The 21,105-nt window shown below is 49.9% G+C and overlaps 2 protein-coding genes across 9 annotated transcripts; one reads left to right on the forward strand and one right to left on the reverse strand.

The window, feature by feature from the left end:
* Window positions 1–100: 100 nt before the first annotated feature.
* PFKFB2 (6-phosphofructo-2-kinase/fructose-2,6-biphosphatase 2) lies at window positions 101–13,932 on the reverse strand. 8 transcript variants are annotated; one of them, XM_052698243.1, is made up of 16 exons: window positions 13,732–13,929; window positions 13,120–13,245; window positions 12,938–13,034; window positions 12,319–12,385; window positions 12,087–12,161; window positions 11,914–11,970; window positions 11,208–11,332; window positions 10,694–10,901; window positions 10,452–10,598; window positions 9,944–10,048; window positions 9,238–9,367; window positions 8,460–8,522; window positions 7,974–8,047; window positions 6,627–6,759; window positions 5,475–5,542; window positions 101–2,917 (listed from the first exon to the last, which is right to left on the reverse strand). In XM_052698243.1, the coding sequence occupies exons 1-16, from the start codon at window positions 13,808–13,810 to the stop codon at window positions 2,837–2,839; spliced, it is 1,635 nt and encodes a 544-aa protein (XP_052554203.1). In that variant the 5' UTR covers window positions 13,811–13,929; the 3' UTR covers window positions 101–2,836. The 8 variants fall into 8 exon arrangements, 7 of the variants coding, with proteins under 7 accessions (XP_052554203.1, XP_052554198.1, XP_052554199.1 ...); XM_052698238.1 differs by having other exon boundaries at window positions 5,520–5,542; window positions 6,589–6,759; window positions 13,732–13,928; XM_052698239.1 differs by having other exon boundaries at window positions 6,589–6,759; window positions 13,732–13,928.
* Window positions 13,933–14,065: 133 nt separating this feature from the next.
* Window positions 14,066–15,752, forward strand: YOD1 (YOD1 deubiquitinase). The gene is made up of 2 exons (XM_052698267.1): window positions 14,066–14,315; window positions 14,615–15,752. The coding sequence occupies exons 1-2, from the start codon at window positions 14,108–14,110 to the stop codon at window positions 15,313–15,315; spliced, it is 909 nt and encodes a 302-aa protein (XP_052554227.1). The 5' UTR covers window positions 14,066–14,107; the 3' UTR covers window positions 15,316–15,752.
* The last annotated feature ends 5,353 nt before the right edge of the window (window positions 15,753–21,105 follow it).

The raw sequence follows: 21,105 nt of genomic DNA on the forward strand, positions 1-21,105 counted from the left end.
CTCACCTTCACCCCCAGTGCTTCCCAAGCACTCCCTGAGCTCAGCATCACCCGCTGTGTGCTGGTTTGGTGACGCAGTTATAGCAAACTGTCACAGAAAAGGAGAGGAAACAAGATTTTATTTTTAAAACCTCTGTATTGTAAATAAATGCTCACGGGATAATTGTGCGTAAGTGCAAAGGGTACACAACACAACAACTCTGCATACATTGCTTTTCTCTTTAAAACCTAGAAAAAAAGACCATTAGAAAGCAGTAACACAGCAGAACTCTGTGAAACACAAAACATCACCCTCCCCACGCACAGCACAAGGATGCAGTTTGCAAGCAGCACACAGTAATGCAGAGCAGCACCCTGAGACCAGCACAGAGCACCTCTGACATCAAAAGCGGATGGAAATAGAAATCAGGGAGATACAGGAGTAAGATCTGGTGCTGGTGCAATGCTCACAAAGCAGGCAAGCCCACCACTGGACATTCAGCCCATGGTGAGCTATTGGAGCGTTTGAACACAGCCCGACACCGCAGCTGTGTATGACCAGCAGTGCAAACCCCCCTTAAGCCTAAATTCAGGTAAGTTGTGCAACCCTTATTTATCCTGAGCTGTTTGCATGAGCGGTGCCAGGGCAGTCAGGTGGTTTCAAGGAAGTGCCTGGCACCCAGCACGGGCAGAGGCTCACCTGGGACCTGCAGCACCCACGCTGTCCCCTACCACTCACCTGCACTGGGAATTTGCCACTGCTCTGCCTTACAGACACAGGTATTAAGTTAAGATGCAGTAGGAGAAGCTGTGCTTTGGCTTAAAGTGCTGAGGGACAGTCTGGCTGCTGCAGATGGCTCTGTCCCAGCACCAGCATGCAGCTGCTGCAGCATCGCTTGGGGAGCACAGCAACCCACAGCCAGCCACCACTGCAGAGCAGACATTAAGCAGCAATTAAAAACTGATGACTACCGACACTCATCAGCTACATTCATGAATTCTGGCAGGAAAAAATGGCTGTGCCTCTTTACAGCCATTAGCTCCTTAACCATACACATACACCTAACTCCTCACCACCAGTTATTACACCACATTGTGCGTGAACAGCTCACAGTAGGCATCTGCTGGTGGTTCTGATGCTGCAGGTTTGCAGCCAGCCCACCCCAGCATGTTTGTGCATTGGAGGATCACTGCTGTGCTATGCAGCTTATAGAACTCTTCCTTCAACTTTTTGTTTCTCCTTTCCTTTCTCCTCCCACCCCTGGCTTATTTCTAACTGCTCAGTGGGAACAGCCTAAGGAGTAAAACCAATAAAACTCTGGTTTTTTACCCCCTGAATTTCATCCCTCTGGAGCATAACTGCTTAAGATCAACATAAAACTTTTGCAGACTGTACATCCTAAAGCGTTTGGGGCTTCTCTCATCTCAGCTTGAGAGAATAAAAACTGTGGGAGTGTTTACAACACAAATCCCCAGGTAAGCCTCAGCCCACTGAGCACAGGCAGAGTGTGTGGGGCTCAGGTATCTGCGGGTGGGCACTGATTTACACACTTAACACACACAGCCTGGGTCCCATGATCACAGATGTTGGAGTCGTTGGACGGAGCAGGTCGGTAACAGCATCCTGCTCAACCCCAAATGCCCATTTCTTCACCTAATCGCAGGGCTGCAAACCTGACAGTTTTGCCCTAATTTCAAGGGGGACATTAGGAGTGGGAGAAAATGGAGTTTGGCAAATAACTCGTAAGAGAAAAGTGAAAACTCGGAGTGTCATCACCCCACCTCTTGGCAGGGCAACCCAATAACAGGCAGCCAGCACTGAAGGAGTGCTCCACCTGTGCCCTAAATACTTCAACAGCTTCAGCTCCACAAAAGGCAGCATTACATCAGCAACATTCACAGCTTACTCACATGTGAGTACAGAAATGTGCTGTGGGTCTAAAAATTGGTACAAGAGACGAGTAAAAAACCATCACACAGCACACACACACACGTGGCCCCACTGCTGCTCCTCACCTCACCCACAGCCCGGGCCCTTCACTACCTTCTGACAACAACAACATCTCAAAATGGGTATAGCAATAGGAAATGTTCTGCAGAATTAGCATGACTAAGCTTTGGTCAATGAATCCACAATTCTCTGATGCATGTATGAGTGCAAAACATCCAAGCTGATCGTGAGAGGTTTTGGCTAAAGTAAAGGGAACAGGACAGTAAGCATGGAATGCAGGAAGAAAACAGTGCTGTGCAATGCAGATTGAGGAATTTTTGCTGCAAGAGAAAAGCATCCACAAAGCCCAGGAGAAAAGAGAACAGGGTGAGGCATGCAGTGGACAACCAAAGCAGGGTTTGAGCCCAAAAGCAGCTTGGCTGTTCCCAGATGGCAATGAACACATCCATGTCCTTGTCCCCTGCAGTGGGTCATCTTGTAGGACTGGACAATCCTGTAAGTGCCTTTTGCCACAGCACATGCAAAACCCTTCCCAAAGTAAAGCAAGAGGCTCAGATCTGGGGGGATTCAAAGCAACAGCCATAGAAGCCAAGCGATACCTGGAGTGCTTCTGCTTGTTAAATTGCACTGAGTAACTGTGTTTGAGCTCAGAGATGATAAAGATTGAATAAAACCTGGGAACTGGGTCTGATGAGAACATCTTCCAAAGAAACCTTGCTTCAGCAAGCAGGGAGAGGCCCAGAGGCCTCAAAGCATGGGGACAAGCTCACTCACATGTCCTGCTGCTCACACACACAAGCACACACACGTTAAAAGCAGCTGAAAAAATCTTCTCAGGAAGTTTTCTGCAGTGCCATGGCAGACACTGAGTGCTCACAAGGACAGGATGGCTGCAGGAAGGCACTGCTCACTGCGCTCCCAGCTGGCACCGTGTCCCATCAGGCTCCTGCTGTCCATTGCAGCCCTCCACCTCTAGGCCAGCCAGCCTCTGTGGAGAGAAAGGCACAGGTTGGAACACAGCTCAACCCACGGGTGCTAAACCACAGGACACCACAGAAGATGCTTCACAGCACAGAATCCAACCAGCTCCACACAGTGGATCTACCTGGCTGCATCCACCCAAGGATCTACTAATGAACTTGTTCCCGAGCAGATAATTTCTTCCTGCTTTGCCATTCAGCCTCCTGCAGAGCTCTCTCCCAGCTGCCCCAAGCCTGGGCATGCAGCCTTCACTGAGCACCATGCAAGAATGAGGTCGATTGCTACTCAGGGTCACTCTGCTTTATTCCTCTCCGCATGAAATTGCGCTTCCAGACAAATGTTAGAAAAGTCACAGTAATAAATTCTCCTATCAGCCACAATGAACACTTCTGGTTCCGATAAAACACCTTCCAGTGTCTCACCAAGGGCCACAGAAGGAACACGCATCAGTACAAGTGAATGCTGCATTCACTAAAACCTGACAGACACGATGCCCTGCAGCAGCTGCTGCTCATTCCACATCCCAGAGCACAGACATTGGTCCCAGAGACCTGAGCTGCAGTGCACAGCAGTGCTTTGGACACTGCAAAGGGGTGTGCAATCAATGCACACCATTTGTCTTGTTACCTCCTTACCCAACCACCACTGTTCTGCACTAAAACAGCAGGCACAGCTCTCAAGCCAATTTGCTGACAATAAGCAGCAGGCATCAACATTTCTGTCCAACATTCAGGAAACGCAGACCCTACGTTCTTTCCACTTGTGATAAGAAAAATATAATATCTGAACAGCTTTCCCAGCAGTGACACTTAATAAGTAACCATCAGTTAACTCACAATAGCTGCTCACATGCTGTTTTTTCAAGCAAAGCACCACTATTAAGAGAGGGTTTGCAGAGGAATGAAGGAAGTTGGACCAAACTCCCTTCCTGGATGCCCCTGAGGAATTATTATTATTATTATTTTAAACAAAAGGGAAAGCAAACACTTGAAGCATAATGTTAGAAGGGTAACTTTTCATAGCTGGCACATGCATTTGTTTTCTAAACACAGCCCCTTGCAGTTCAGAGAACAAAGGCAAAGCTGGAGGGACTGAGGCTGTGGATGTTATGAAATGATGCACTGCAAGCTCCCCCAGCCCAGTTTCTTTCTGCTTTTCCCCTCTTCTTCACCATTAAGGACCCTGAAAGCTGGGATGTAGGCAACTTTGGGTGAAACACTGCAGTGTTTGCATTGCAGAGGCTGGGCAGCTCCCAAGAAGGCCATGGCTGCATTCAACACCACTCAAGGCTGTGTGTGCTTCTGTAGCTTTGGCAGGGTAGAATTGCTTTACCAGTAAAACCTCTCTGCAGCAAGTTAAAAACAGGAGATGTCAATTTAAGATCAGTCCTGTGTCCTTTTATCCCAGGAAATGTGTATAAATTGAGGCTCTACACGACGACAGGGAGTCTCATGGAAGAAACAAACAAACAACTGGAAGAGCTTCACTTCAAGGACAAAGTGCAAAATCTGACTTTTGGCCAAGTCAAAAGCTGCTCATGCCAGTAGGAGTAATGAGATCAGGAGGAAACTCATCTCCCCCCACAACAGCAGAAGCTGGAGGTGAGGCAAAACCTCCCCAACCGAACCTTCATCTTCCCTCCATCCATCAGGAAATGGAACCAGCAACCATTCCCCTCTCTTTCCACTAAATCAAGCTCTCTGCATTTGAAGCCAAAGCACCAGCAGCAAGAGGATGGGCCCGCAGGTCAAAGGCAGTCCCATGTCCCAGGGTCCAGCATTCTGCAGTGCAGATGCAACACCCAAAGCTTTCCAGAATGCTCCCAAAGATGGGTAAAAGCAGACTGGATCTTGTGGTCGTCCCAAATGCATGGGGATGGGCTGTGCAGGGAAGCACACCAAGAGCTATCCCACACAATCAGGTCCCAAACACGAATTGCAACCAGCTTCTACAGGACAAAAACAACAGTGCACGAGCTGGATGAGGTGAAGCATCTGCTAAGCAAAGCAAGGGGTCACCCCAGGGTCTGCCACAGCTGCTGCAGCAACAGCACAGCAGGGAGAGCCCAAGGTCTCCTGGGTGACACTGGCTGCTGGCTCCATAGAAAGGGGTATATAGACAAGAAAACACTCCTCCTGTGCAGTGGGTGAAAGCTAGCTCTGCCCTGCTCACCCCAAAGATGCCCCCAGGGGAACATGATAGAGGAGGCAGCAGCAATCCTACTAGCACAGCAAGGCTCACTCACAGAGCTGCTTCCCAAACATCCTCCCCAGTGCAGCTCTGAACCCCTCCTCTCCCTGTTGCTCCATCCATGCAGCTCACCCCAGGCCACAGGAGAACACCACTGGCACCACCTCCTGCAGTGCCCTGTGATGGACAGCATCACCTTAAGGATGACAGCACAGAAGGGTTGTGGATGGAACCTCAGCCCTGCTAGCACTCTGCAACCATCAAGGTCCCCTTAGTGACTAATTACTGCACAGCAAGACCTCCTTCTGCTCAGTGCATTTGTCTTTTCCCAAAGTGGTTTCCATGCAACTTCAGCCAAGAGAAGTCCTACTTACTAAAGCACAACAGAACGCACACAAGCTGCTCTCAGCGGTACTCACAGGCAAGCATTTCCCACTTGAGGCTGCAAAGGAAAAAGAAATAGCATAGGAGAGCTCAAAGTGCACTTTAAAGGTAGTTTACAAGCAACAGTAACAGCAGTGAAGGAAATGAGGAAAGAAGGGAAGCAACCCAAGGGGTTCAGGGTAGGGAGATCACTGCAGGCTTGCACCTGAGCTGCAGCAGCTCACTGAGTGGCTCCATCCAGGGCAGAGCTCCAGGACAGCACTCACCATCCCTGCCCAGGAGCTCAGTGGCTCCTGAGCTTCAAAGCATCACAACTACAAGCAGCACAACTGCAAACAGCACAAGTGCAAACAGCTTGGAAAATACCGAGCTGTAAGATGCCTGAGATTAAAGCTGTTAATTGTTATCTGAAAATGAAGCCCCCTATAGCAGAGCCACAGTTTTACCGAGATGTCTCACACTGCACCAAGGGGAACAAAATGCACAACGACCCCAACCAGGAGCCCCCAACCTCCCCCCTCCACCTCACGTGATGGCAAAGAGAACCAATTTTCAACCTGCAAAGAAGCAAGTGGGGCTTCACATACCACCCTGATGGGGATCTATGTGATTTCAAACAAAAAGAAGTGCGAGGTGGCAAAAAACCAAGCAGCACCCAAACACCAGGAGCCCAACCTTTGCTCAACGAGCTGCTGGTGGGATCCATAGGAACGTACATAGGCACTGAGCACTGGGATTTCCCCAACTGCTCTACAGCTAGAGCAGCACTTGGCTGCACCAACACATTTGGACAGAGATGATATCTGTAACTCTTTCCAATCAAGCTTTTGTTGGAAAGCACGGCCCAGAATGAACCACCCAATGGTTCATTGGGTGGATGGAACAATGGAAGCTTGCCTGCACGGGACAGGGTTCTATAAACCTCTGGCACCACAATTCTAGCTTCATGGAGAGATTTTCAAGCATTGCCTTGTTTATTTTCAGAGTGCCCAATGCAGAATGATTCCCAGTGGCGTTTGGGTATTTGGGGGTACTTCTGCCGGGACTACAGCCATGGTTGGGTGACATGGGTGGCACGGGAGGGGAAGCAGAGCAAGGCACCACCTGGACAGTGGCTTGCAGCCGGGGTTGAGCAGCTGCACCTCGAACCTGCAGGTCAGTGGGGCCGCTCCCAACGCTGTGGTGCCGCGGGCGCTGCTCCGTGGCCGTGCTGGCCAGCGGCGTCAGGCTGCTCCTCCTCATCCTGCCTGGGCTCTGGATCATGGGAAGGCAGCTCTGGTTGCAGGTGGAGGACATCACAAGGAAGGGAAAAGGGGAAGGAGATGTTACGACTGCAGTGCATCCCCGAGAGCCTCTGGCCACATGCAGACCTGCGGTGGTGGATGTCCTATGCCTGCTTTGCTTGCAGATTTACTTCCTTCTGGGTTTGGAGTTAGTTTGTGTTGGGTTGTTTTGTTTTGGGTTTTTTTGCTTCCTGATTTTTACAATTGATTCAGGAAAAAAAAAAAATAAATAAATAGAAAAACTTCCCTTATTTGTATTTCTGCTCTCAAAGTAGTTTGTTCCCAAGGAAGCAGAGCAGGAGCATCCTCTGACTCCTCCAAGCAGCATCAATGATTTCAGCACAGGAATCACACGAGCAGCAAAGCAACAAGTCTGAGACAATGGCAGATAACCCTTCTCCCTTGGAGCTCTTTCTAGAACCTCCTCCAATGCCATGGGGTGGCTAAAAGCCTCCATGCACCACTGGAGCTGAAAATGTGCTCAGTTCAGATCAGCTCCCCTGCAACCTAATGCAGTGGTAGGTTTTGTGGTGCTTAACTGGGGAGCCTTACTGAACCAGCTGTTCAGTGGCATTCCCCAATACCTGCAGGCACTCTGCAAAACAAAAGCATGCCTGCACAAGTGAGCACAAAAACAGTGGAAACTTCCACAGAACGCTTGCAAAACATTGGTGAGATCCACAAAGACAAGGGCAAGGGCAGAGAGCCACCAACCAGCACACTACAAACATCCTCACCACAAAGGAAGGGATGAGCCCCATGCTTCCCTCCCACAGCACAGCAGCAGCCTGTCCTGGGGCTGCTGACCCCACAATGCACCCCACGGTGCAGCCTTACAGTGCCTATGGCTCTGCAATGGGCTGAGAGCTCAGGAAGGCAGCAGGAACTCCCTAACTACTTTGTGTTAATAGCACTAATTCCAAGCAGACACACCAAACAAGCCTTAACGAGACCTAGCATTTAAAGATGTACATCCTAACCCAAGTGGCTTCAGTTTGCCCACTTCTGCCCCTGTTCCAAATATCTCCCACTGTCTTGGGAAGCACATACAACTCTACATGCAATGAGTTCTGCTTCTGAAGCGGCCTTGCTGGCAATGAAAGCAACCACTTATAGCAGGGAGAGTTTCAACTGACTTATGTCCATAGAAGGCAAATGTTGAGCAATCACATGAACCAAGAGGCAGAACAATGCAGCTCAACTTACTGAGTTCAGGGAAGGTTTGTCCCGGTGGGTGTTCACTGCTTCCACATTCAGGCTGATCGTCTCCACTTTACAACCTTGCCCAAACAGAATGGGGAGTTTATTGGAGGAAGTGCAATTTATTTCCTAACCCATTTAGAATAAAATCATATTATAAGTGCACGCCAAGTGAGCAGAAGGTTGTTACTCGTTTCTAAACTAAAACAAAAAAATCTCAATGAACAGTTCATCTGCATGGAGAATTCACACTTCAGTTACTTCCTGGCTTTGACCCTCACTGTGAGAGCTCAGAGCCTCATCCCCTGACCTCGAGTGTCTCCAGGGACGGGGACATCCACCCCACTTACTGTGAAATACTTTGTCCTTGTATCCAATCTACACCTCCAACACACACCATCCCACTGCTCCCACCGCCATCACCAAAAGCACTGACAGCAACAACTGCTGTTCCACACACAGCTGCACCCACCACCCAAAGGAGCCACGTACCGTAGGCGACGGGGGTGAGCTTGAGGATGGCATGCAGGGGGCAGCGCAGGTAGGGCAGCTCATCTGCAGGAGAGGCAGCAGCATCAGCTTTACCTTCAGGAGCAAAGGTTCCACCACAGCCCCCCAGCGGCGCTCAGGGGAAACCCAACCCAAAGCACAGGGAGAACTACAGCAGCTCAGCACTGCTCAGCATCACACGGCCCTAGCAGCATGCCCCAGCTTCCAGGGGCCTGGTGCTTTCTCTTGAAGTGACCTCAAACAGTGCTCTGCCCACAACAGATAGCTCTGTGCTGATCAGTGAGCAGTGCTGTTTGCAAAGTGAGGAGGAGCCAATTCCCATCACAGAGCACGTTGCATACAGTGTCTCACATGTGTCCTGCAGAGCATCGTTGTGCCATGGAGCACTGCCCTCACTGCTCCACCAGAGCACAGTTCCCTTAAATCAAAAAAACCCAAATCCCATAGAGATGCTCCTGGTTGAAGCACTTCTGGAAACGAGGGCTGAGCAGAAAGGCAGCAGGGCAGGCACTGAGCAGACAGCGCTCTGCCCTCACGGGGCACATCCTGCAAAGCTCTGCTGAAATGCAATGGTTAAACCATTTCAGAAATGGGTGTTTTGTGTTTTTTTGGGTATGGTTTTTTTTTTTTTTTCTTTTTTAAAGCAGTTCCTCCACTGTCAAGAAAAATCAAAACAGCAATTACCAGACACCCACCCAAAAACCCCGAAAAAGAGCAAGAATAGAAGCCAGCCCCCACCAGCATGCATTTATTTTTGTACCTGCACTCTTATCCAGAAAGTAAGCCAGGAGGCACCTCATCACTGCCTGGTGGGAGATGACAAGGACGTTGCCCTGCCGCTCCAGCTCCATAATTACGGGCTCCAGGCGCTGAACCAAGTCCTGGTAGGACTGCAAAACAAAACAGGAATTTTTGTAAGGGGTTTTATAAACAGACTTGGAGCAGAAGTAGCAATTAACGCAGCTTCACCTTCAGGAAAGTATCGGTTAAAGCATCAAACTGCAGAAGTGATGGAGTAAATAGAGGGGAAAATAAGGAAACAGCTCTGGGGGAAATTGGATGGCAGCAACCCTCAGATTACAGGAAGTTCAGGTTAGTAATAACTCTTAGCAAGTGCAGTTTGAAAAGAAAATAAACCACTAAATTACACATTTAAATATGGCTGTAAAGTAAAACCAGAAGTGACTCCATCCCCACCCACAGCCATTTCTCTCTCCCAGGGTGATTTTCCACAGGGACAACTCAGCTTCAGCCAACTGAGAGCAGCACAATGAACCTGCTTCACACACTGCTGGAACAGCAAGCAGCACTCCTTTCCTCTAAGAGAGCTGGGTTCACTAGGGCTTTTGATTTCTCATGGAAATACTGGGGACAGAGAGCTGAAACCAAGCAACGTCCCTCCATTTCACTCATCACACATTGCCCAATGCATACTGCAGCACTCTGCTTCTCTTAAGTGCTCTCACCTCTCCTCCAGGATAGCGATAGAGGTATTTCTCCTGATCCCTCAAGGCAAACTCATCAGGGTATTTGGCTTCGATCTCTGCATATGTCATCTCTTCACACACCCCCTGCAGGAAGCACAACTCCGTGCAGCATCACTTCAGGAGGTGTACAGCAATTCAGTACACAAATACGAGCACAACACCAGCATTTCTTTTGCCCTCAAAAACAGAGTGAGAGTGCCAACCTTCGCCCAGCAGCAAGGCACTGCATACACCCCACGAGGGCGTGGGATGCTCAATGTCACTCCTCCCAACACCAGCTGGAGTGCAAGGTCTGCTGCTGTGCAAAGCTCTAACTGTTCCAGGTGCTTTCAGCCCTAGTGAGTGACCCCAAACCTCCTGATAGGGGTGGAGGGCGTTATGCACAGCCATGGCAGGAAAACTTGAGCGATGGTCGGGAAACACTTTTATGCCCAATTTAATTATTTTCCACCTAGAAAAGCAGAAGGCTTCACCGTGCCCCACTCACAGCATCAATCTCATTGAGGATCTTCCACTGTTCATAGGTGACCCCCAGTGACTCAGCTGTCTGGATGGTGCGCTTCAGCTGGCTGGTCCACACCTTCAGCTCCACAATCTCCTGCTCCTCAATGAACTTCTTCAGCGCCTGTGCAAACTGAGAGAGGGCAGAGGAGCTCAGGAGCTGCACAGGGCAGCTGCCCCCCCACACCTCCTTTGCAGTGCAGCCATCTGGGTGCTGCAGACCCACACCTGCTTGCCGCGTGGTGACAGCCCAGAGTCCCCTCCAATCTTGCCAAGGAGGTTGTACTCGCTCTCGCCGTGCCGGCAGAGGTAGATGGTGCGTGGCTGCACGTGGATGTTCATTAGGTAATAGACGATTTTGCTCTGGATGTAATCTTGGACTCTGTTCACTAGGAACCGCTGTCCCACATTGATCACTTTAATGAAGGAAAGATCTCTGGAGTCAACATAAAATAAGAACACCCACACGCCGGGTTTGACAACTGACACACGTGCAGGCGTCCCCCAGCTCTGTGCCCTGAGTTAAAGGCATCAGCGCCACTGCGGGGACACAGGACACACCGTGCTTGCACAGGGAGCATCACATTCAAATCCACTGCAACCCGAGGGCATCGCCTTCGCACGAGCAAATCTCAGCTTCGGGAGTGCTTCAGCACAAGCATTGCAAGTCTTTGGGCACAGAACACAAAGCAGCAAAGCAAAGCAGCTCAGGGACAGAGCACAGCCCGGGCTCGCTGCTTACTTGTCGTACTCATCGGGATCAAGGGGTTGGTACGTGACCTTGTAGCACTCGATTCTCTTCAGGAAGTCATCCATCACATTTTCCCTGTTTCTTTCGGGGTAATCGGGGCTGGAGACTTTCACCTCCTGTCGAGCAGAAAGAGGCACGTGGGGAAAGCTGAGCAAACATGACAGGGAGCAAAAGCAGCACTGAACATCATCATCCTTCCCTTCTGAAACTAGTCAGCATTGTTTAGTGCTGCCCAGTGGAAAAACCTGCTCCTGGCAATGCAACAAAAGGCAATGGGGAGGCACACTGCAGCGCTTGGCCCCGGTGCAGACACAGCTGCCTGTCATCCCATGTTCAAGGTCAAACACTGTTCGGCTTCAGCTCACATCCAACTTCAACAACTGCACCTTCAGATTTTACAACCCATAAATCTCCAATAGTATTTACAAGCTGAGATGTAAGAGCGCTACGGGGAAGCCTCGTTCAGCCCCCAGCCCTCCTTGCAGGAGCAGCAAGGTGACACACGGAGCTTCAGCCCCCAGCTGGCACCTGCAGCAGAGGGAATGTCTGCAACCATCAGCAGCCATCTGAGCGGGATCCCGACCACCCCGCACTGTGCACATCATCTCTAATGCCAACAACCCAGCAGCAGTGCTGTGAGCAGAGCTGGTGACCTTGCACAGCATGCAGCTCCGTGGCACAGAGCCTGGCAACGTACCAGGATGTTGGCAGCAATGACCTCCGGATCGTCGCACACGGATTCCACAAAGAACACCTGTGAAGGAGGCAGTGAAACATGTTTTAGAGGACCAAGAGCTCTGGTTTAAATCACAAGTCAAAAACAGCTCCAGCACTGTGATCACAATCACAAATTAAATACAGCAGCGCTACCTTGAAAGCATTTTCCTTCGCAAAATTTAAGATCAGGTCCCGTCTTTCCCGAGTTGTGTTGGTTGCATCGAACACCTATCAGAAAATAAGTGGCAATGAGAAAGTTTATCTGCAGCTTCTAAAACAGCCCCAAATGATTAGGGGTTACATTTGGGTTCCCGAATGCCCTGGGCAGCTTTGAACAACCCAGATACGAAGCCTCCATGATGTGTTTGGCTGGGAAGAGCCTTACAGCTATCTGCCCACACTCCTCCAGGAGGTACGCCTTCACGTCCTGTAGGGCCACCAAGGCACATCGTCTGCAGGAGAGAAATGCAGTGTCAGAGCAGGTGCAAGGCATTCAGATTGGAGTTCCTCTGAGTCTCTGAGATTGGGAAAAATTCAGCTGGCTGTTCTCTCCTCAGATGGAAAGAAGCGAGGCTGGGTGCCCCAACTCCTGGGGGCTCTACAGAGCTCAACTCTGTTTAAATCCCCATTTTCCCATGCTCCCATCCCTGCCCTTGGGATGCCCCAGTTGCTGCCTCTACCAGTTGAGGCTCCATGCAGACCCCCAGCCCCACTGCCCTCAAAAAGACATGTCTGAGGGCAAAAATCCACACCTGGGAACAGCACCCAAGGTACCCCCTACACTCCCTGCTCCCCTGGGTGCTCCAAGCCCCTCCTTTCCATCCATTTCTCCTGATGCCAACGACATTCCCACGCATCCAGGGATCCTGCCAATGGATCTGCGCACCGCACCACCTCCTTCCGTGCCATTCAATGTTATTTTGTGCTACAGAAACACACGGGCTGCCAACCCCAAGCCTAAGCAGACCGCAGGCCATCTGCGCAGCCCCGTGACGCCAACTCACTTGCGGATCTCCATCGCTTCCTTGTTATCGTGCCTGAAGAAGTCATAGGATTTGTAGGATTTGACAGCTTCCCGGCGATACACCCCTAAATTGAACACTTGGGACACAAAATAACACCGTGCTGACATGGGTGCCCACCGACACCCTCCCACCTGTGGGCAGGGGGCCGTGGGGGCACACACCTCGGGTGGGCACCCCGATCCAGTTGAGGTAACGTGTCAGCTTCTTGGACACGTAGGTCTTGCCGCGCGCTGGCAGCCCGATCATCACGATGAGGGTGGGCGAGTTGGTCATGTAGGATGCCCACGCTGCAGGAAAACGTTAGCGTGGAGCCCAGCGGACAGACAGAGCCGGCCGTCCTGCAGCTGGCTGCGACTCCTAATGAGTGCTGCAAGCGGTGTTAGCTAATGAAAGTGATTAGCAGCGCTGCACCTGCTGCAGCTAATGGGGCTAACGCGGTTCTCGGCGTGGACAAATATTTACCCAGGAGACGCGGGCTGCCAAGGGCAGAAGAAAAATGGCTTGAGGATGGAAGAAAACATAGGTTTAAGCAGGTGGTCAAGGAAAACAGGAGGTCAGGAGGCAGCAGGGCTGCAGCGAGGCTGAGCTGAGGCTGTCAGCAGCACGAAGGGCACCGGCACAGCGGGGCTTCGCCGCGCGCACTCAAATCCACGCGTGCCGTGGGAACCGCGCGTTTCGTTAAGCGAATCCGACAACCGCTTTTTTTTTTTTTTTTTTTTTTTTTCTTTCCTCCGCGAAAAGCGCTCCGTGCGCGGTTCCGCCCCGGTACTCACAGCACTTCTTCTCCCCGCCGCGCTGGGCCCCGGTTCTGCTCCGCGGCGCGCTGCCGCCGTGCCGGTACGCTGCCGCCATGGCTCCGCGCCGCCGCGCTGCATGCAAATGAGATGTAAATCGCTCCCCGGCAAGCGGGCGGGAGAACGGCGCTACGCCACAACCCCAAGCGCGCCCTGCATGCAAATGAGATCGACACCGGCCGCGGCGCGCGCCGCGATTGGCAGAGCGGCCCAGCGCACAGTGAAACAGCGCGGAAAAAGATCTCGCGAGAACCAGCGGGCGCTGGGCCGGGGCGGAAGCAGAGACGGGCGGGCGGGGGGAGGAGGAAGAGGAGGAGGGAGGAAGAGGAAGGAGGGGGCGGCGGCCGCGCGAAGGATGTTGCGGCTGCGCTGCAAGGCCCGGAGCGGCACCCAGCCGCTGCCCGGTCTCACGGCGCACTCCCGTCTCCGCGACATGCAGGCCGCCCTGGCCGCCCTCACCGGCGTCCCCGCCCCTGCCCAGCGGCTGCTGCTCGGCTTCCCTCCGCGGAGCCTCGACCTCAGCGACGGCGAGCGGCGGCTGGGCGAGCTGGGCATCCACTCGGGTGAGGCCTGCAGGGCGACAGCGCCTGCGCTTTATGATCTCCGCTGCCCCGCGGGCTGCAATTAGCTTAATTAAACGAGGCTGTGACCCAGCGCGGCGGGCCGGGGGGGGTTGGAGCGGAGCGCCGGGTGAGGCTGCGGGGTCCCCGCCTTGGAGGTGCTCGAGAACCGCAGGGATGCGGCGCTCGTGGGTCCGGCGGGGATGGGTCGGTGGTTGGGCGTGAGCTGTCGGTTCCTTTCAGACCTTAGCGATTCGGTTCTATGCCCATCTGTGTGCTCAGCGCTCCCCTCTGTCTGACAGGAGACACGCTCATCGTGGAGGAGGACACGTCCAAGCCCAGCGCCGGCTCTCCAGTCGTGGCCAAGAGGATGATGGCGGTGAGGGAAGCGGTCCCGGTGCTGGCCAGGAGGGTGGTACCAGCTGATAACTCGTGTCTGTTCACCAGTGTGTACTACGTGGTGGAGGGAGGTGTGTACGACCCCGGCTGTGCCCCGGAGATGCGCAGCCTCATCGCACAGATCGTAGCCAGCGACCCCGAGGCGTATTGTGAAGCAGTGCTGGGGAAAACCAACAGGGAATACTGCGACTGGATCCGGAGGGATGAAACCTGGGGGGGAGCCATCGAGGTTTCCATTTTATCCAAGTTTTATCAGTGTGAAATCTGTGTGGTGGACACGCAGACAGTCAGAATCGATCGTTTCGGGGAGGATGCCGGGTACACCAAGCGGGTCCTGTTGATCTACGATGGGATTCATTACGATCCGCTCGAGCGTAAAATCCCCGACTCGGACGTTCCTCCCCAGACCATTTTCTCTACTTCTGATGATGTTGTTCTCGCACAAGCCTTGGAGCTAGCAGATGAAGCCAGACGGAAGAGGCAGTTCACTGACGTGAATCGCTTCATGCTGAGGTGCATGGTGTGCCAGAAGGGACTGACGGGACAAGTGGAAGCCAGAGAACACGCCAAGGAGACGGGACACACCAACTTTGGGGAGGTGTGACAACCTGCATGAGGATGGTTACATCTACTACCTCACTCATCCGGAATCAAATTCTGGATTTCCAGATAAGCTGTATGTAATCACAAAATTCCGTTCACAGAGCTTGAAAAGCGTATAAACGATGGCCAAGATGCACAGGTTTGTGGGGTTAGTGACTTTTCCAACTGATCTGAAATAGGTTGTCTTCTCGCATGCTAATTTAGAGTCATTTAGCAGGTGAAATACACTGGCAGCTAAAACCTGATTTCCGAAATGATCTTCTCTTTGTGTGTGTGCTCTGAGTGGCCATACAGAACCAGGCTTGTTCAATACTAGTGTAAAAAGCGAGCCTCTAAATTACCGAATTAATCTATTAGTATTATGTTTTCAGGGTAATTAAATTAAGGGTTTAGGAAATGTGTGTATCAGCACTATTTATACTAAAAAATAGACTCTGTGCTCATAGGGTGCACAGCTTTTGGTGGAAAGAGCATCCCTAAAGCTGCCCTACACTATGTTACTATCAGAAGTAGAATGTATCGTTTGTGAAGTCACGGCTTTAGAGGAAGAGGTGGCCTTTAAGCTTTAAGATAGCCTTCTTAAAAGTAACGAGTAGGTGGTTAAGTGTTGAATTAAACTTATTAATCCTCCATAGGTAGTTTTTAGTTGCTTGGAAAATAACTATCAGCCCCTTGGTGTTTACACTGCATCGGAACATAGGCATGTTACTGGGAATACTTGGGTTCTTCTTAATATCTCAACTTCTGGCAGGAGGAAAATACAGTAATTAAGGAAGTATCTTAATTTGCATCTGTCTGATACATTGGAATGGTCTTCATTTGGCTGTAGCTGATCTCACGGCCACAGTGTTACTAAGCTGTAGCAGATTCCAAATACTGTAAATGAGCACTTTAAGGTCTAGTTCTCAGTTGTTTTTGCTGGTAAGAAGTCTTACCCTTTTTAGAAGGACGGAGTAGTAAATCCGGAAGGGAGGCCTGAGGTTTCTTCATCTGCATTCTGCCTTAATGTGTTTGATTTGTCAGCGATGACTGTCGAGGAGCAAGACTTTAATTCGGATAATGAAGGATGCAGTTGAACTGTCAGAACAAAACAAGCTGGGTGAAACGCCCTGCTTCTCACACTGCTCAGAATCAGGGAAGGTGGATTTGATTTCATCAATCTTACCTCGCAGCAAAGCTGTGAGCTTAACAGTAAGTGCTTTGAGGACTTTTAAAAGGTGCTGTAGAGGTGCGTAGTACTGAAGGGGATTTATTTTTTCCTTTGTAATGCCTGTAATACACATTTGTTTTAAGGAATTTTACAACGTTCTTAGCCTTCTATCACTCTGTTTCCAATTACCTCTCCTGCTCTTCTACAAATGGAGAGCAGGAACGTGCATCTTCAGTTTGAGGCAGAAACAAACCTGCTTTCCAAATGGAATCAATCTTAGTTTTAAAGGCCTCCGCTCATTGAGGCACGGAGCTGAACTCCTGCTGAGAAAATCCCGTTTTCTGTAAGCAGCAAATTGAGGTTCTCAGCTGAATTGGACTTTGAAATGCAGAGGGGATCTCGCAGGAAACGGAGCGAAATTGTGCGAGTGCTTTGCTAAATGGAGGCAAGAATAATTAAGGATAAAGAATAGAATTGCCAAAAGCACTATGGACCAGTTTTCATTTTATCTCAGTATTAAAATACGTGTTCACACTCTTGGGAGTTTCCAATAGAAAACCACTTTGCTTCCAGTGTTAAACCACACTTTGCTTTTCATCCATCATGAGAAAAAACAAATCATTACCAACAGCCCTCGAGAAGCTTACGAACCTAAAGAGGGAACTTGAAGATGACACTGATACGACTTGAGACAAAATGCTGTCTAGGAATGAGACCAAGAGAATATCAACCCTAAATCATGTTCTCAGCTTTCGCACTGAAGAGGTGAGGTGCCTGGGACGAGGAGCTGTTCCTCACCGTTTGCCATCTGTGACATGGACAATACCTACCTCAGAGAGGTGTACTTTGGGTGTCTTTGAAACAAAAGTGCTGTCGAAGAGGAAGATACATTATTTATTGTCTGCCACGTTTGCAACGGCGTGGACTTTTGGGAGCAACACTTGGAATTTTTTTAGCTTTGTATCTTGGGTGGATTTCCGAAAGCCTGTCCAAATACTTTTGGGGAATTACTTCTCAGTTGCAGTATTTTTAAATTTAAAATTAGTTGTATTGAACCTGGAGTGTTTAGCTTTGCTTTATCGTGTCTGCATAGCAAATCCACTGACAGAGCAGGAGTTCCGTGCGAGGGAGATGCCTCAGAGTCACCACTTGGGTGTTTTATGGAGTTGCCTAGAAAATAAAATCCCTTTGGTTTACAAAATATCAACGGGACAGCTGTAATTTGTGTTTGTAAACGTTGATGTTATCCTGTGCTGACAAACTGTTTCAAAGAGCAAATAAGTGGGGATGTGGACAGAGCTGGAGGAGCTCCTGAGCTGCGTTAGAATGGGGAGTTGTAAAAGAATGGAACATCAGGATGTTTTTCTAACATCTTTTTAACAGTGTTTATCTGCCCTTAATGATGCAGCTGTGGCAGTACCACAAAAATGGGATCCTGGCAGCAGTGGGGTGAATTTCTGAGCGTCGCTGATACGTTTGCACTGAGCTGTTGTTACAGATATTTTAGAATAGACGTGTTGTGGGCTCAGGTGGAGGCAGGCAGCCTGTAAGCTATGGGTGTATGTCCTTACCAATGCCACTTACTCCCATCCAGGTTGAAATTAAACACCAATTTCCTCACTGAACGCTTCAGCACAGAGGTCAGCAGTTACTCAGGCCCTGGAAAATGAAATTCTTACTTCAGAGGTGGGCTTGGTAGAAGCTGCATTGTTCATCTTGGCTTCCTTGCCTGTATTAGATGTCAGTTAAGTGAAGAACTTCAGTTTTCCAGTGCCTGCTGGCCACTTCACCAGCACTAAAATCCTTCCTTAAATAAGAAGAGCCTGACACCTGCATCACGTGGCCTTTTACAAGCACTGCATTGTAGGAAGAGATGCACATCTCATGGATTTAACAGCACTTTAAAAGTTGGTCTGAATTTACGTGCTCAGCAGATACCGAGCGAGGACTTCGCTATGTCAGCAGCAGAGCAAATGGTGTTAGCAAGTGATTCTCAAGTCTTAATTACCACTGTAATACAGCGTTCCACTTCATGTACCATCAGTGCAGACCATTTGGAATGATATATTTCCTTAAACACGTCACTTGAACTGCAAAAATTGTCGATGCACCAATAAACATGACTGATGCATGCACCCTTGTTTAGTGTAGTCTCTGCCTCAGCTCTTGAATGCCAGGTTTTTGCTCTATTCACTGTTGTTCCACCAGTGCATTTTTTACAGCCTTCACAGCTGTAGCACAATCTTTGAGTAGTTTACATCTGCTTTCCTCTCTGTTTCATTCACTTTTCCTTTGGTACTAATGGATAACCATATCAAGAAGGGCTCTGTCCCACAGCCCTTTGAGGACAAATCTTCACTTTCAACTTTTCCAGCCACATAATATATAAAAATACAAAATCACATCTTCAGCAATAGAATTTTATGCTTTTAAAATAGTAAAATACCTCCCTGATGTACTCAAGCATCAAGAGGAGTGACCAAAGAGGTTTATACTCTTCCATTTAGATGTACAAGTCATTAAACAGACATTAGGGCTTCTCTGTTTAAGTAACATCCTGTCCATTTCATGGAAGCAATTGCCTACATGGGCAATATTAGGAGGAAATCAGCCTAAGTCTGTATTTCCCCAGCTATAGCTGTGGCTTGCTGGGATAATGGCACAGTAACTTCAGTTTGCGAAGCAGTTACTTTTCCATGCCTTTAATAAGTGCTTAATTCCCTCATATGACTTTGAGAGAAAGGGGAAAAGCAAAATTCTCCTGATAGAGCTGATAGAGCATGAGTTTGTGTGTGATTCCTTGGTTCTGGACAAGAAGAAGAAATAGTGGGGAGAAGGCAGAAGGAAGGAGCACCTCCCTGTGTGGTGCAGGGTCAGAACTCACACTGTTCCCTTGTGGCACCTGCAGAGGAATGCCCTATTCCCACCCTAGTTTTTCAACAGCAACCTGTTCAAATACACAACAGTGCAACAGTTGTGCTCAGACACAGCCAACAGAGCCCTCCAGAAGCTGCACTTACAGCAAAGGAATACAGCAGCCATCGCTCCGACCACGTCTGACCTCCCAGCATTGTTTGCTCTGTCACAGAGGAAGCAGGAGTGAGGGGCCAGGCAGCAATGAGGGCAGCATCTGATCTCAGCAGAACTCTGCTGACTGCCTTGCACGCGATGCCACGTGCCCATGGGCCAGCCAGCCCTGCACCAAGCTCAGCTCAGCCCTGTCCCAGCAGGGAAAATCTTTCATAAGAGGAACACTGCATTCTGAGCTTGCTTTAAGGAAAATTGCAGCTCTTCATCATACAAATTAAATGTCTGCCTGGGTTGTAAATGAAGCTGCGCCTTCAGTCTTACAACCACCATCAGGTTTCACTCTGCGCCGGATGGAACAGAATGAAGTTCCTTTCAGTTTGCTCAAATTGAGATTTCACTCCTCTGAGTGTGAGCAGCAGATGGGTTTTTGTAACAGAGCAATGCAATAGGAGGGTTAGCAAAATCAGGTTGGCCAGGACTGCAGTGCTCTTGTGGATTATTTTTAATCAGTGCCTTGGGGAAAGTGCTGGGAACTGCATTGCAGAGCCAGAGCTGCCTCCTCGTTTGTAGGGTTAATGCTAAGCAAGCCATGGAGATCTCTACCTCTTTTCTCTAAAATCGAGATAATAAATTGGGTTCCTTCTCAGTTCACAGCCATACTGAGACCTCCTTATTTCTCCAAGCCAGAGGATTACCCAATCTCTTCCATAATTAGTTTGTCAGCTCGCATACATACAGCTCAGTGTGAGGGGAGGGTCCAGCAGCCCTGCAGCCAAACCCAGGTCATTATGTCAGCAGTGCCTTATCTGTGTGGATGCAGTTCCTCCATGCCAGACCTGAATCACCCACACTCTGCTGTTTGTGCAGAGGGCGAGGCACGAGGTGCCTGTTAGCATGCCAAAGACCTTTCACAGCATTCTGGAGAGTTTTCTTTGCATCACTTGACTATTTGCATAGACTTCATACCACGTACGTGAAATCACGCTTTATTTTGAGTAGCAGCTGGTTTTGTTTGTCAGAGGAAGAGTGTAGAAAAGGAACAGGTTCATTCCAGGCATCCATGCTGTACAGAAGTCAGCTCAAGGCTTCTCTTAATGGAACAGGATGTTTTCTCTGATCTACAGAGAGCCTTTCAGGCAGCAAGCTCTATAGATTGCATGGCGTGGGTTTAGGTCCCAGTGCTGTCAGCACGGTGCTCTCAGCACACGGCCTCTCCATCAGGAATGTTTGTTCAGTTCTCTGTGTTTCCATGCATGTAACAAAACATATCTGGTTTTGCCATGCTTCCATGTTCTAAGCAGACTCAGAACCAAAGGCAACTAGACAAAAAGCATCACAAACCAGGCTGCTCAAACCACTGCACCACCCAGCGCTGCGCCAGTGAGTGCATCCAGAAGCACTAAGCTCTACAGTCCCAGGCTGCTGCACTGCTCCAGCAATGCAACAGCTGCACTGAAAGCACCACGTTCGCATCTCTTACCTTTGCTGTGTGACTACAGGAGGACAGCACTGGCACAGGACTCCCCACACTCTCCAGTTTCCCAATCTGCTGTGATTTGCTCCTCAGCCCACATGGCCCTTTTGTAACAGGGCACAGCTGTGGCTTGCCAG

Source organism: Tympanuchus pallidicinctus, unplaced genomic scaffold (assembly GCF_026119805.1).
Source record: "Tympanuchus pallidicinctus isolate F22 unplaced genomic scaffold, pur_lepc_1.0 scaffold32, whole genome shotgun sequence".
NCBI classification, from domain to species: Eukaryota; Metazoa; Chordata; class Aves; order Galliformes; family Phasianidae; genus Tympanuchus; species Tympanuchus pallidicinctus.